Source organism: Salvelinus alpinus, chromosome 10 (genome assembly GCF_045679555.1).
Source record: "Salvelinus alpinus chromosome 10, SLU_Salpinus.1, whole genome shotgun sequence".
Lineage (NCBI taxonomy): Eukaryota > Metazoa > Chordata > Actinopteri > Salmoniformes > Salmonidae > Salvelinus > Salvelinus alpinus.
This window is the reverse complement of record NC_092095.1, coordinates 31,007,989-31,025,433: the sequence shown is the minus strand read 5'-3', so window position 1 is coordinate 31,025,433 and position 17,445 is coordinate 31,007,989. Positions and strand designations below refer to the sequence as shown.

The window sequence follows — 17,445 nt, the reverse complement described above, 5'->3', positions numbered from 1 at the left end:
TTGATGTCAGACGACTATAGAATGTTCATGATGTCACTGTGACAACTGTATACAGACATGTCAATAGACCTAGTATAAACCAGCCTTTAGTCTTGATATCTTTGGTTGTTTAGTACACTACCGTACTCTCTCTGTTTAGCACATGGCCTCACATGTGAATCCTTACAGAAATTGGTGGGGTGTAGACAAAGAAGAGCTCTCCAGTAGGTGTATTAAAACATTCAAGGGCCATTTTCTCAAAATGGGGTTACAAGTTTATCAACTTTCAAATCAGAATTACTTTCTCATTGTTCTATAGTGTATGATATACCATTTTCTAGCTCTACTTTTATTCAACGTTAAAAAAACTACTTAAAATGTTGCTACATAAGACCAAATCAACCCTGTCTGTCACAATTTTGTGTATTTTAATCATTCAAATAACTTATTTTCTTGAGGCCCAACAGCTATGAAAAAAATTATAAGTTGATTGATCCAAAGTCTCCCCTGAGCCAACATTGTCAATTTTTCGGAAGATAACAGGCAAGACCATGTACAAGGCACAGTGTGTGTGTGTGTGTGTGTGTGTGTGTGTGTGTGTGTGTGTGTGTGTGTGTGTGTGTGTGTGTGTGTGTGTGTGTGTGTGTGTGTGTGAGTGTGAGTGTGCGTGTGCGTGCGTGTGTGTGTGTGTGTGAACTTGAATTGAAGCATAATATACATTCCCTTTGTCTTTGTTGTCATACATTACTTTCAACAAAAGGCTGAGGACACCTTATCAAAAATTCAAGGTCTTACTAGTTTGGATCCCTAAAAGTCAATATAGAACTTCAACAATTTCAACAACTCAATCCCCTACCTCTAACCATACCTCAAACCATAATATAACCTATGATAAACAAACAATTCCCAAGACACACCATCCATCCCTCTTGGGCTCCCTTCATATGAGCAAGATACCGTTTTACTAGGGGGCATCAAACAAACTAGAATGGAACTAGTCAGCAATGATTTAGCTCTTCTCTCTACCTCTGTTTCTTAGCAACCCTACCAGCTGTGTACCATAAAGTGGAAAAATCAAGCCCAAAGGATGCTTCTCGTGGCAAGGTGATAGGTCAACAGTGATCCTCTGCTCTGTACCTTACACTCTCATTCCCCAGGGGACATACCTGCCTCAGCCCCCTAAAGCCCCGATGTCTTCTGCCCCATCTCTCAAGACAAAGAGAAGTTAAATAGTTTCTTATAGTGTGTACACTGACGAATCAGTCACAAATAAAGGGTGAAGTGAAAGAGTGTCTGCGTTTTATACTGTATTTTGTAGAAGACTATCAAAAAAAGTCCTAACAGAATATTATTTTTCTGCCACAACTAGTCCTTTAAAAGGTGCACCACTATCAGCATCTATTTTCATTCCCTGGATAATAGCATAGTGTTGCCTTCCAAACCCCCACTAACACAACATTCCCAGAGGCCCCAGGCTCCATGATGAGCTCCCCCACTCCCATACCCTCTCCCTGGGGTAGTTCCTAGGATATGATGACCCCCCCGTCAGCTCAAATTCTCTCATCTTCCCTCCTCTTTAGCTAGCGCATGCGGCCCCTTCCACTAGCCAGCTTTGCCTCCCTGTTTGTGGTAAATGAGTGGAGATAGTGATTAGATAAGATTGGGACTGACCCCTCAGTGGAGGCATGGTGTAGCATACCGGGCTCTATGACACTAATCTATTTGAAAGGGAACCTCTAACAGAATGCTAATGAGGGAGCTAGCATGGGTATCATCCTGTGTGTGTGTGTGCATGCGTGCGCGCGTGCGTGTTTTCTTAAAAAATGTAATGACTTTCGCTATAGGCTTAGTTATTGAAGTTTATTTGCCACCAGAGTAGGAATGATTCAGCCAAGAACTAAAGAGGGAAAAACATTTCGCATCGCAACTGGTGGTGATCAGTAAAACCCAAGTTTCAGATCCACTTGTTTTCAAGTTACAGACTACATGTTGATAGAGCATGTGTACTTTGTACTTCGTGAACTCAGTACAAGTCTGCTTTAGCTCAAATTTCCAGCTGCTCATCCACAGATGTTTTCCGATCTCCTGCCTCTCCTTGTGCTTCTCTATTCACATGGACAAAGGCCCATAGTTGTGTGTTTGGCAGGGGAAAGGCTTCATAATACTGCCCTGAAAGCAGCCATTAAAGGAAGAAAAGGGAAATAAGTCCATCCATTAATTGGATGGTTATTCAGGCTTTCAGTTTCTGAAAACAGGCTCTAAAAATAAGCTAGACGCAGCACAAGGGTCCTGTCTGTTGTGCCCTACGATGGTCCATTTGACGTGAACGGGAGCTCTGCTTGCCCCGAGGGTTGATGGGCAAAGCACTGTAGCCACTGAAACGTGAACAGACCTATGGGAAAGGAGGACACTGCCGTGGTAGGAGCTCATCAACAAAGTCAGTATAATGTTTTTCAGAAGTTTGTAAAATTGCTCAGAAACTGTGATTTCTGTACACGTTCTGGTAAACACAGACAAGACACAAAATGAAAGCTTAGAGATAAAAGTTGACTCAACTAATTAGGAATAAAAGTGATACCGAATTGCATGCCTACTTAGATCACTAATTCAGCCCAGACTCCACACTGGTACTTGCAAATATTTAGTAACTCGAACACCCTGTGCACAAAACGATAATCACCGCACATAATCACTGCAATTATGTCATGTTTACCGCCGAGCATCTGTTAAGTGTAAGCACTACTCCGACAACACCATTCCCACTTGCTTAAATATGCGTCACCAATTTTCAGACGACACTGTGTAGTTTTGAGTCTTTAATGTATGTTTTTCGCCGGCTTGCTGTGACTGCAGCTGATTCTAGGCCAGTGCACTTACCCCAGGCACAGTGCCAAGGCATAATGAGACATTTGGTTCTGAATTTCACAATCTGACAGAATCCATTAAAGCCAAGCAGGGCTGCAGATGCAGCAGCGGCGGGATCAGCCAGGCCAAAGTGATGACTTCCCATTTCCCCCACATTATATCATATATCCCCCTGCTTCTGCTTAGACAAATGACCAGATCCAACTAGGGGGGTCTGTCGGATTGTTTGCACACAGATGCCAAATTATGGCTATCCATGGCTGGCACAGTGGCACTATTGACTCAGTATACATCATTATTAAGAGGGACTTACTGTGTAATAACCAACAGCCGACCAGTGTTGAGATATTCTGACTCAAGCATTGCATGTACAGAAATGTCCAAAATGATGATGATTAAGATGATTATGTACAAGAAATCACACTACATTATTTTGGGATTATCACTGTTATTAATTTTGGCAATTCACATAAAGACTGATAAAATGCAATTCCACCAATCAATCAAAATATGTTGCATCTAGTAGTGGCCACTTTGTTTCTTTGAGTGCAAGCATACATATCAATATGGAGACACAATAAGTTCTTCTTCATTACATAAATAGGAGGACTATCACAGCAAATTCTCCAGTATTAAATTAATACTGAGAGTGTTAAATCAACACTGAAAGAGTGGGCAATATACACACTGGAACCAGTCTTAAATTAAATTAACACTGAGAGTGTTGAATCAATACTGAAAGAGTGGGACCATATACACACTGGAACCAGTGTTAAATTAATACACTACTTAGTGTAAAACCTATTCAAATATTTCCCAGAGTGCCTTGTCTTTTGAGTGAATTCTAGAGTTACCAACCATGACTATAATTTTTTTGTGACAGATACATGGTTGTTGAATTCATTCCTTTCCAATCCTGTGGCCTTCAAAAAGTGAGTTTCTATGTGAATGTTATCATTAAAATTAAACTTATGACAATAAATTACATATCGCACACTGATTATTTACAGGCCACATCAAGTAGAGTTTGCAAACTTCCAGTAACTTATCCAAAATACCCAGATATCCTGGTTGAAGGACTCCGGATTCGAGATATCTTCCACCTGGGAGTTCTGGGAAACCTGGGAATTTCAGGAAAGCTCCCAAATTTTTGCAACCCTACCTGCAAGTCATATTTTGCTGGCTTGCAAAGTGATGTGTAAATCATATTGGAATCCACCCAGAGTTGGCTCGCAAACAGTTGAAGCTCTTCTTCACCTACAACTTGAATTTAGAATGCCTGCCAGAGTTAGGAACATTGTAAGGATACTACATTAACCATTCAAACTGGAACAACCATTTCAGTAACGGGTAAAAAAAATTCTAACTAACAGATTAGATTAGTTTAGAAAAATGTATGTTATTTATCTTTGTTTAGCATAAGATGTATCAATCAATGTACAAGCAAAAACACATAAAAAAAGATAGAAATCAACCTGCAGTAGAGCATGCTTGGAAATATGATAATGACGGGCTTGGTTTTGGTTCAAAGTGAGTTTCAGGACCCTGTATTAGGGGAAAACTAGGCCCTCAAACTAAGGCCTTATGAAATACCTACGGTATTGCATTAAATATATACATGTTTTATGATAACATTCACTTAGGTTCTCACTTGAAGTCCATAAAACAAAAAAACAAATGAACGCAAAGTTCTGACCTCAGCCACGAGTTCAGAACTTCCTGTCATGTCAGAAACAGTGTCATGACACCTAACGTGACAGTCCCTTTTGCTCCTGGGCAACATGCATCACCTCTAGGAATCAACAGATCTGATTGGTCAGCCATGCGAGGGGGTGAGAAGTTAAGGTTTGAGGCAGGCAAAAATCTCAGATCCTCTTGTATCCTGAAAGATGATTCAAATGGATGAATAATTGCCCATGCTTCTTAAATACCTACAAAAGCTTCCTATTAAAAGCTGTGGACCTTGTCTCCGTTGACACTGAAGAGTGTTAAAATGAAGTGTTTTGTAAAACCAAAACTAGTGGCAACTGAACTGCCACCATTGCGAAGGAGACAAAACCTTCTTGCTGGAGTATTGAAACACATCCTCCTGAGATGTTTTGAAACATTACATGGTGTGTTGTAACAATACGTAAGTGTGTAACACCTTGCCAGGAACATGGAGCACTACCAGAAAAGGAATGAAATTAACAGAGTGTTGGGCTCCTGAGTGGTGCAGTGGTCTAAGGCACTGCATCTCAGTGCTAGAGGCGTCACTACAGACACCCTGGTTCGATTCCAGGTTGTATCACAGTCGGACGTAATTGGGAGTCCCATAGGGGGGGTGCACAATTGGCCCAGCGTCGTCCGGGTTTGGCCGGTGTAGACCATCATTGTAAATAATAATTTGTCCTTAACTGACTTGCCTATTTAATTAAAGGGTACATTTTTTTAATAAGTATATGTTTTTTTGTTGTTGTCAATTTCAATTTACCCCAGAATTTATGTTTACAGTGTGGCTGTGTGGTTGAGTGGGTAATATTCCAATGAGACTACAATGAAATGTGCCATTTTACTGCCCCGGAAGTCAGGGGTTCAATTCCCGCTTCTGCCTGTCCCACTTTGACTCCTCTGTCTCCTGTTTCTAATCTGTCTAAACAAAGCATAAAGTGTAATTCCACAAAAAAAATATTCTCCATAGGCCCTTATCCTCAATCAATATTTAGGCTATAGACCATTTGTATTTCTTAACCACTTGATTGTATGAGTGACAGTTTTTTGTGTTTTGATGCTACTATTTCTACAGTGTACAAGCCTGACCGAGTGCTTGGAGGGTAATGAAAAAGGTGCTTTTATGCACTTAACTTTATCGTACTGGAGGTGTACGAGTCAGAGAAGAAACTTTGACTTCACGTACACAAATCTCAGGTTCAACTCAGTGGCCCAGATTGACCTTCTGCACCGCTCTCATTCCAACTTTAAAAGGTCAACATTGTACAAAGAAACCAATCAAATGACTAACAAAGACTACAAATAAAGAAAAATAAAATGCATACCACAACCATAGTAAATATACATAATCACTGAGGCCAGTATATGCAGTATACTACATAAAGGTTTCACTAACACTAAGGATACACATTGTGATTTGGCTTCCTATCCATAACATTTCTCCAGCACTCAATGGGAGATAATGGGAGAGTCACAACTATCCTAATTCCTGCTGCTGGAACCACTTATCTAGTTCAGAGACTGTCAGGAAGTGTGTTTGTGAGTGCAGAGCCTGCAAACACATGCAGACCTGAGCAATTATCCTGCAGATGAGCGGAAAGCTGAAACCTGATTTGATTATAAGACCACGAAATTCCTCAAGAAAACAGAAATCCAGGAAATGCAAATGAGGCCCATCTGCCCAATTTGAGCTCAGGCCCTCACTGAGAGGGAGCTGTCTGCTTAAATGTGGTGCTGAAATGAGCTGTGGTTACTGGCACCCGTTGTGAGTTGCTGATACACTAATACAGTTTAAAAGAGAGAGTGCAACATGTAATAAAAAAAATTAAAAACAGCATTGTGTGATTAATGGTTCAAATGATCACTTACTCTAATTATTGAAAAAATAATGTATATTTTTTTCAACCTGTTTGGAATGCAATAAACTTGAGACAAGCAACACATGACTGAAACATGAGCTTAAAATGACAAATTCTATAAATAGAATGGATGTGTTTAACAAAACAAATAAGCAATCAGAGTGACTTATTTTGACGTATTCTACATGTTTTCCTAGTGATCAGAGTGATGAAATCTTGTAAATTGTTATCTAAAAACATGGTGCAGTTAAACAATATCTATTGTTTGTTTCTCATCCAAACTGCTATATAAATACACATGAAGTGCAAACACTTACCTTGCCAACATACAGCGGTTCTTCACCTGTGTACTCCTCCAGGACAAAGAATTGGTTCCATACCCAGCTGCGTTTGTGCCTGCGAAGCAGCTCCCATGGGCCTCCAGCAGTGTGCTGGGCCTGGTTCTGTGTCCCAGAGGCCCCAGAGGCAGAGATCAACCCCCAGCAGCCCAGCTCCCAGAGGGGAAGCAGCAGTGCCAGGAGAGCACCTGCTCTCCACACACTTCCTGAGCCACACCACCTCATTTAGGCCCCCTCCAACAAGCAACAAGACCAGGAGAGAGAAAAATCACACAGCGGAGAAATGTCAAAACCCTCAGGGCCTGATCCCCACTGTCCACCTGAACCAATGTTTTGCCAAAAAGAAAAAGAAGAAGACCGTGGATACAACCCTGAAGAAGAGAGTACTTGGATTGAAGAAAAGGGAAAAAGTCAAGCTCTGGGTATTGGAGTGGTGCTGCTGTTCATTGGTCTTGATTGTAGACAAAAGCTGTGGTAATTCCCTCCACTTTGGAGATAGAGGGTTGACATTGGGGGTAGATTGAGGGTCAATGGCGACGGGGAAGCTTGCTTCTTCACCACAGAGGTGGAGTAATTGGCACCTATCAGAACAAAGGGATGAGGAGAGCGAGAGAGAGAGAGAGAGAGAGAGAGAGAGAGAGAGTTAGAGAGAGAGGGAGAAACTGCCATCAGCGAAATTGCCTCAGTGACCGCAGTCACTTTAGACACTAAGTAATGTGCTTGCTGATGCAATGATAATTACATTTTTCAACCACTGATAAAGAAATCGAACAAAAATGAATAGACAGTAAATATGGTAAATACAATTAACATAGTATCCTTCAAGGGCCCATAACGTTCTACGTACTAACCTACACTGTACATTCCCATTCCCAACATAAACCAAATTGAGTGAGGTCAAATGTTAACAAGAATATTGGAGCAAAATGACCTGGCTTATCTATGTACACAAGCAAAGTGATTTCCACATACAGGGAAAAAAATAGTGGGCGGTAGGAATAACAATTAAGTGTCGTTCAGCCTTCTTTCGTGCTGAATTCACATTACTGCAGATTTACCTTTTCCAAGGTCGTTATTTTGTTACATTTTCTTTGTAGAAGGGCACAAAGTAATACCGCTATGGTTCCCCACACAACACTAACAAGGCACCTGATCTGTTTGGCAAGCCCTCATCCACAAGATTAAAAATAAATCTGAGCTGTCAGCAACATGACGGACCGGTTCGTGTTCTGACCTCTACTCCCAGCAGTTTGTGTGTGTGTGGACTACGGAGCGCCGTATGAGCATGCAACGCGATCTCTGCCTCAGTCACTCAGCCACCATCATGCTGCTGCATGGGATTGACTACCAACGACCAATCATGCCATTAGGAACTAGTGGAAGTAGTGAAATAGGCTTATTATGATCGATTGTTGTCTAAGCATATATCACACCACATCCCAGCGACACCACCATTGGAGAATTACCTGAGCAGTATACTGTGACTTGTTATCTAGTTGAGAGCTGAGCAGGCTTAGCCATAAAAGAATGTAACGAGAGTGTGAAAACGCGAAAGTCAATCCATTCACTGGGTACATGACCAAATATCACTTGACTTACCAATTCAAGTCAGCCAGAAGAAAACTCACACCAACAAATCCCAAGAGGACTACTGAAACTGAAAGCGAGCTCTTAAGAAACAGAAACTGAGACTCTTGACCATGCATACATCTGTTTCCTCTCTGACCTGTCGTTTTCTCTCCTCCTGTAGACTATAGGCAGATGCCTTGGCCAATGGAGATAATTACCTTGGCATGCAATGTCCTCTCTCTTCCCACACAGTCTCTAAGCACTCATTGTGTTTTCTCCTCTTTCTCCCCGGGAGCTAAATAAAAACAGCTAACACCACATCCTGCTGGAAGTCATTTGCTCCGCTCCACTCGTGCCTTAACGAAGTCATTATCAAGTGCTGGTAATTAACACATAGAGATAAATGATGGTATCATGCACTGCTTCAGAAGTGTTTTCATTTCACATGGCTGCGGCTTTATTTCGGGAGGCAAAAAGAGCAGTGACACTTCACAGAATTTCAACCAGCCTGTTTCCACCTTCACACGGTTATGCTAGTCCTGCTCAAACCTGGTATAAACTGAGATAAAGAAGAGAAGGAGAAGACTAATTAGATGAAATTGCTGCCAACTCATATTTAGCGACATCAATGGTTGTTTCAGTGGAGACATCCTCTAGCAAGAAGGTTCTTTGCAACCATTCAGACCGCAAAGAACCCTTTCCAAGAGAAAGGAATCTTTGAGTAGAAATGGTGCTCCATAGAACCATTGCTCACTTCTAAGAAACAGAGCGCTTTTAAAAAATTTAACTAGGTAAGTCAGTTAAGAACAAATTCTTATTTACTGCCCTACGGGACTCCTGATCACAGCTGGTCGTGATACAGCCTGGGATCGAACCCAGGTCTGTTGTGACACCTCTAGCACAGCGATGCAGTGCCTTAGACTGCTGCACCACTCAGGATCCCCTGGGTCCCACTTGACCCGCCAACAGACAAACATCTCAAGGTGACCTGTTTGTGTCCTGAATGTGAAAAGCCTAATGATGTACGGAATGGAAAACACACGCACGCGCACACGCACACGCACACACACACACACACACACACACACACACACACACACACACACACACACACACAGGGAGAAAGTAAATGCAAGTTCCTGCATCCGATTTAATGGCAGGTAGTGGTAGAAAGTGGAACAGATCTGGCTGGAGGGCAGAGAGAACCAAGAGAGCCGTAGAGGCAGAGGCAGGCAGGTTGAGACTGTGGTATTGTGTTGGAGAGGATCTGCCCAGTGCAGGGTCAGACTGAGGCGAGCAGACAAATTAATGCTTCTTATTGTGCTTAACCCAAAGCCCCACAGAACGGAACTGGGAATGAATTGTAGGGAGAGTCAAGAGCTCGCTGACGCTATGTGCATCAATAAGAAACAGAAGGAGCAAGAGAGAGAGGGATGGAGAGAGGAAGAGCAGATGTTTACAACCTTCAGTGTACAGGAGAAATATCTGTTTTGTTTTGCTTGAAGAATGAAGTTGTCCTTCCACCATTTGCACTTGAGGATATAACAAAAGGATATAACAAAAGGATATAACAAAAGCATCACCTTACACATCGCTGATTTGGAAGGTGTTTAGTTGCTTTAAAATACCAGTAGTAAAAGGGAGAAATTAGAGTGTTGGAGAGACAGTGATAAGTAAATATGAATCTGCATCATGTACCAAGGGTCTCGGTCTCTCTCTCTCTTTCTCTCTCTCTCTGAGGTCTCTAATCCCATTTGCCCGCCTCACAATGGGATTAAGAGTGCTTAGTAACCAATCACTAATTTCCGCCCTTTCATATAGCTTGTAGATTTCACAGTGTCTACCGGGGCACAACAAATACACAGCAAAATTGGAAGTGTTAAACTTACTCCCTGTAGTGTTAATTCTAACACTTTTGCTGTGTGTATGCAGTATGCATCTGCTCTTAACAGAGTGAATTTAACACTTTCAAAAGTGTTAAAATGTTAACATTTAGACAGTGTTTCTATAACCCTATACTGAGTAGAAAATGTACACTGGCTGTGTGAAATTCACAATACACTGGAGTGAAATATTAAGGATTTCACTATACACTGGAGTAAAGCAATAGGCATTTCACTATGCACTGGAGTGAACTAATTAGTATTTCACTCTGATCTGGAATTAAATATAAAATGCACGTGCTCTACTGTGGGGTAAAAAACCCACATAATTTCCATCTACAGTGGAATGAAATATAATGAAATGGTGTATGGTGTAAAGTCTAATTTGCATATTTCCCAGGGTCCCTTAAAAATGTTTGTGAATTTTAGAGTGGTCCGTGCTATCCGGGATCCTTGGGACTTCCCTACCCCATTGAAGTTGAAATGTAAAATGGTTAAGGTTAGGGTTATGGTTAAGGTAACTTTAAGGGTAAGGGTAGGAGTTAAGGTTGGGGTTAAGGGTAGGGATGCCCCAAGGATCTGGATTGCACTGACCATAATAGAGTTACCTACCATGAATGTACTTCACCAAGCGAGTCCTTAGGCAAATGTTATACTTTTTTTTAAACTATGACAATATACGTTACATATTACAAGGTCTTATTTTGATGTCCTCTAACACAGCGGTGTCAGGAATCTCCTGGTTTATAGACCACATCAGGCCTGAATGTCACATTATGCTGACTTGCAAATTAATGCATAATTCCGATTGGAATCCAGACAGATTTAGGATTGCCAACAGTTTGTATTTTTATTAATCCGCATTCAGAATGATTGTCAGGACAATGGAAATTGAAAATGGAGACTACCTAAACCACTTAATCTGGAACAACCATTTCGGTAACAGGTGCAATAAATCGAACTAACTGATTGGATTAGTTTAGAAAAATAACCTACCCGCAGTAGAGCATTCTGTGAAACATGATAATGATGCTCGTGGTTTTGATGGGACTGTTTTACTCACCACAGTGTAAAACAATAACTATGCTCATTAACACCAACACTGAGGCTTATTTTACACCACTGAGTGTTAATTTCACTCTTACAGAGTGAAATTAACTCCTGAATCAACACTAGAAATGTAACACTGAAAAGTCTATACTGGCCAGTTGTCTGTGTTAGGTAAAATCTGTAAACACTTGCATTTCACTACTCCATCTTGGACCCCTTGTCTGATTGCTATGGGCTCGTATAAGCTCAGTAAGGTTAGTATGGGCACTGGCTTTCTGATATGCAAACAGAGAGAGGGGGTTCAAAGAAACCACTGAGACAACTCCCTATTCACGGAATAACAGAATCTTATAATCCTGATGTTTTACTGAAAACGCAAGAGCCCTAAGGAGTACAGTAGAGATGCTTGTTTTTCTATAGCTGATTTGGAGCAATTTTCAACCAAGTCACTGTGTATTTTGAGGGAACAAGTTGCACTGCAGCATTCCGATCACACAATGGCAAATCACAATCACGTATTGCCATAGAATGGACTGTAAGGGTCTGGTGATAAACACTGCATAACAGACCCATCTATAGGTTCTTGGTAGAATCCTACCCCTTCTCAATTAATATTTTTTTCTAAGAGTGTAACCAAGTGGGACAACCCACAGAAAGGGTTCAGTGTGGAGAACCATTTGGAGCATCTATTTACACTACCGTTCAAAAGTTTGGGGTCACTTAGAAATGTCCTGGTTTATGAAAGAAAAGCAAATTTTTTATCCATTGAAATTACATCAAATTGATCAGAAATACAGTGTAGACATTGTTAATGTTGTAAATGACTATTGGAGCTGGAAACGGCAGATTTTTTATGGAATAGCTACATAGGCATACAGAGGCTCATTATCAGCAACCATCACTCCTGTGTTCCAATGGCACGTTGTGTTAGCTAATCCAAGTTTATAATTTTATAAGGCTAATTGATCATTAGAAAACCCTTTTGCAATTATGTTAGCACAGCTGAAAACTGTTGTTCTGATTAAAGAAGCAATAAAACTGGCCTTCTTTCGACTAGTTGAGTATCTGGAGCATCAGCATTTGTGGGTTGGATTACAGGCTCAAAATGGCCAGAAACAAAGAACTTTCTTCTGAAACTCGTCAGTCTATTCTTGTTCTGAGAAATGAAAGCTATTCCATGCGAGAAATTGCCAAGAAACTGAAGAACACCAGTCTCAACATCAACAGTGAAGAGGCGATTCCGGGTTTCTGGCCTTCTAGGCAGAGTTCCTATGTCCAGTGTCGGCGTTCTTTTGCCCATCTTAATTTTTTATTTTTATTGGCCAGTCTGAGATATGGCTTTTTATTTGCAACTCTGCCAAGAAGGCCAGCATCCCGGAGTCGCCTCTTCACTGTTGACGTTGAGACTGGTGTTTTGTGGGTACTTTTTAATGAAGCTGCCAGTTGAGGACTTGTGAGGCATCTGTTTCTCAAACTAGACGCTCTAATGTACTTTTGCTCAGTTGTGCACCGGGGCCTCCGATTCCTCTTTCTCTTCTGGTTAGAGCCAGTTTGCGCTGTTCTGTGAAGGGAGTAGTACACAGCGTTGTACGAGATCTTCAATTTCTTGCATGAGTTTCAAAAGAAAGTCTTTGTTTCTGGCCATTTTGAGCCTGTAATCCAACCCACAAATGCTGATGCTGGGCCTCTACGCCTATGTAGATATTCCATAAAAAATCAGCCGTTTCCAGCTACAATAGTCATTTACAATATTAACAATGTCTACACTGTATTTCTGATCAATTTGATGTAATTTCAATGGACAGAAAATGTGCTTTTCATTCAAAAACAAGGACATTTCTAAGTGACCCCAAACTTTTGAACGGTAGTGTATACATATATACAGTATATATATATATATATATATAATTTTTTTCTTTAAAATTACAATAACACAATACAAAGACAATACGAATGGCCGCTCCCACCGTGGGTGCACTGGTCAGAGGGCGCACTCGCCCCCACCTGCCCCGAGACGCTGGCAATGCCCTGGCCCAAAGGGATTTTTCAAGGGCGGGAAGAACCAAGCCCCTATGGAAGCGAGCTCACCCATAACTACCAGGTCCAGCACACACACTGCTCACAGCATGAAACCAAAACATACACTGAACACAAATATAAACACAACATGTAAAGTGTGGGTCCCATGTTTCATGAGATGAAAGAAAATTATCCCAGAAATGTTCCATATGTACAAAAAGCTTATTTCTCTCACATTTAGTGTACAAATTTGTTTACATCCCTATTAGTAAGCATTTGTCCTTTGTCAAGATAATCCATCCACCTAACAGGTGTGGCATATCAAGAAGCTAATTCAACAGCATGATCATTACACAGGTACACCTTGCGCTGGGGACAATAAAAGGCCACTCTAAAATGTGCAGTTCTGTCACATAACACAATGCCACAGATGTGCAAAGTTTTGAGGGAGCGTGCAATTGGCATGTTTACTGAAAGAATATCCACCAGAGCTGCTTCCAGTCAATTAAATGTTAATTTCTCTACCATAAGCTGCCTCCAATGTGGTTTTAGAGAATTTGACAGAACATCCAACCGGCCTCGCAACTGCAGACCATGTGCATGGCGTCTTGTGGGTGAGCGGTTTGCTGATGTCAACGTTGTAAACAGAGTACCCCATGGTGGCGGTGGGATTACGGTACGGGCAGGCATCAGCTACGGACAACGAACACAACTGCATTTTATCGATAGCAATTTGAATGCACAAAAATACCGTGACAATATTCTGAGGCCCATTGTGAGGCCCATTATATTTGAGGTATCTGTGACAAAAAGATGCATATCTGTATTCCCAGTCATGTGAAATGCATAGATTAGGGCGTAATGTTTTTTTTTCAATTGACTGATTTCCTCATATGACCTGTAACTCAGTAAAACCTTTGAAATTGTTGTATGTTGCTTTTATATTTTGGTTCAGTATAAATAGCGAAACGCAAAACATACAATAATCCCATCCCCACCCACACCTCTGATTGGAGGACCTCAAACATTTATACTGTACGTTTGTGTATATATTTACTTCAGACAGCCACAGATCTTCCATCTTCCCAGTAAATAATCATTCTACAATTTCCTCTCACAATACATCCTTCCATTCTCCCATGGTGTATCCCTAGGGACTTGAACCTGCCCATCTGCAGCATTTCTGCCGAAATTGCCCGGAAAATAAAATGTTTACCCAAGAGCACAATGATATTTACTATTGAATGACTGTGGTCCTTCAAATCCCCCAGCAATACTGTTTGCAGGTCCAACCGCACCCTGACATTATAGCAGAACAACCATTCCTGAACTTGAATCCAAAAACAATCCACCAATGGACAGTACCAAAAGAGATCCTCTAATGATTCGGTTTCCTCGTGGCAAAGTCTGCACCGGTCTGACTGTTCAATACCCCAAACACTGAGCACTATTATTGTAGCGAGAATTTCATATAATAGCTTAAATTGTAAAGAATGATTTGATGCATCAATTGTTGTTTTGTATATCAGTTCATAAACCCAATGCCATGGTATTGAAACATTGAAAATCTGTTCCCAACTATCTTTGATTTTATACAGCATAGTTGTCAACATTATTTGTAAAGGAGGCTGTACCTAAGGAATACCCATACTATAGGTCTCATATGGGACAATCGTGATACTGTATGTAGGTGAGTCAGTGACTTGGTCACATAAAAGTGTTTTTCTAGGAAATGTAAGGACTTTTCATTGATGTAAGCCTGCCAGTGGCTGAGAGCAGATAGCCTTTCAAATCTCTATGGGTTTTACGAAGCATCAGCCTCCAATTGCTTCAATCCACACCTCTTAGCCTTAGTATAGCCAAAGCAATCCATCTAATGGGGTGGGTTATAGGTTTGTAATATGTACTATCACAGAAGGAGAGTGTAAGAGTACTTCTCCATAGTGGGGTAGACACACTGTAAGGAGTCCAAATTAGTATTACTGTCTGAGATGGGGAGGGGCCACAAACCTAAGAAAGCATAGGCTTGTTTTGTGAAAACTATCTAGGCAGACATAATTAGAGGATTGAATGAATGAATCAGTCTTCTGAATATCAAAATATATCAACCTGCAACAGCAGACAAACTTTTCAAAAGTCAATTTGATTAGAGAGCAAATTGATTAATTGCATCACTCCAATTAAAATTAGCTGATTGATTTGTGTTGTGCAAGAAAATGGCTGATTCATAGCAATAAAACAAATCCAATCTCAAGCAACATTAATAATTGAAATTCATTTTCAAATGATGAAAGCATTGCTTATTAATTTGCTCCTGTATTGAATGAGAATTTCCTAAATTACAGTGTGGAGAACCTGAAAAGAATATAGATGAATATGACATCTAAAGTATGAATTCCATGTGGAACACCCACCATAAAAATAACCCTGATCAGTCCCCACCTTAGCAAGGTCTAGGAGAAGTGTGGCAGAATCGTCCGTGCGTTATGCAGTTTGCTCTGCGTATCCCATCTACCATTTTATAAAGTACCATACGTAGTTGTATCGACTGTGCAGTGACAAACGACCAATACGTTGTTGTCATCATGGTATGCATGCCAATCATAACTTTTCATTTGATCAATTAGTAGGATGCATTTCATGCTTGATAAGTTTTAATGCATGACGTGTTTATTTCTCATTCCAGACACTGCCAAGAGAAGCAGGTTGATAGCCTTAATTGTTATAACTTTTTTATTACCTTTTCTATTATAATGTACATTCTGTCAAATACCCCATAAGTGACCACGGTATACATACCGTAGTTCGTGGCGTGCTATTCATATTCAAAGCCCATACGTTCACAAAACAAATCCTAACATGAATCTGCTAAATGTGCACATGCAATAGTCTACACAAATAAAGTTATTTTGAAACAACACTGCGCATGCATGTTCCCAAAATGGAGCGTCGCATCATTTATAGCTACATTACGCCAACATTGAACTGATGAAAGCTAGAGACTAAGAACATCCCATAGCATATCATAAATAGGTCTGACACTTATAGCGCTCACCTCCAACTGTGTTGAGAGAAATGAGACAGCAACGGGGGAAGCGAGATATCTCAATCGAATGTTAAAAATGTTTGGCATTAAAATGTCCATGACGCACCATTCACCACAAAACGCTTGGTCAACAAACATATCAGTGAACAGCCGCTGCAGGAAAGCTGTGCCCACTGCATACTGATGACAGAATTAGCGAAATATAATTTAATGTCATGAATTAACCATACGCCAACTTCATGTCCCAGTGGAATCGTTCTCAACTGCTGCAAGCAACAACTCTGGTGGAAATGCACGTAACATAGGTTTGAATTTACTCACAACTTCAATGATTCGATAAAACTTACCTCGTATTGGCAGGTCGTAAGTTATAAAAGTTGAGCTCTTTCCGTGTTGGCTACCACTAGAGGTGATGATGACAAAAAATATATGAAAAGTTTGTAATACAAACGTATTCCTGATCGTGCACAGGTGAATAGCATAACTCTACCACAACGCGCATTGGTGAACCTAGAAGAGATGCAGCGCAGGAACTCCGATCCCCGAATCCCCTCCCTCTCCATCTCCATCTCCCTCTCTCTCTCTCTCTCTCTCTCTCTCTCTCTCTCTCTCACTCACACACACACACACACACACGCAAACAGACGAATGTGCCTTCGCTGACTGAAAATTATTCAGATGGTCCTCTCCTCTCTGGCTGCACCAGAGCTGGCTCAGTTGGAGATTCCCCAGCCAGCTGCGTAGGGGTTTGGGTACTCCCACAAAGAGGCGCAAGGTACAATGCCAGGCGTGAACTGGGGCATGACTACCAGACCTAACAAAATGATTTACAGTACAGCGACTGTAATCATGTTATGGTACCAAAACTGTTACTGTAGTCTTATATACAGTACCAAGTCAGTTAGTGTAACCTAATTTATAGTACCAATTACAATTACAACATTTTACTTTAATTACCCAGTGACATATTACTCACTGTTCTTTGCAAGTTTTAATTTTGATATTTACATTTAGGCCTACATTTGTGTCATTTAGAGGGTGCAACTAACTAGTTGATGCATTCAACCAAGGTTGATAAAAAAAACACATGACAGCCATAGGAAGTAAAACGTTTCTGTACCCATTAG

The 17,445-nt window shown here is 40.9% G+C and overlaps 1 protein-coding gene across 1 annotated transcript in view; it reads right to left on the bottom strand.

Moving 5' to 3' along the window:
- Positions 1–16,974, bottom strand: part of LOC139531894 (cadherin-7-like) — a 122,901-nt gene extending 105,927 nt beyond the window's left edge. The window contains exons 1-2 of the mRNA XM_071328835.1: positions 16,666–16,974; positions 6,731–7,332 (exon numbers count right to left, since the gene is read on the bottom strand). Coding sequence (XP_071184936.1) covers positions 6,731–6,976 — 246 coding nt within the window. The 5' untranslated portion in view covers positions 6,977–7,332; positions 16,666–16,974. The remainder of the gene's footprint in view (positions 1–6,730; positions 7,333–16,665) is intronic.
- Positions 16,975–17,445: the final 471 nt, after the last annotated feature.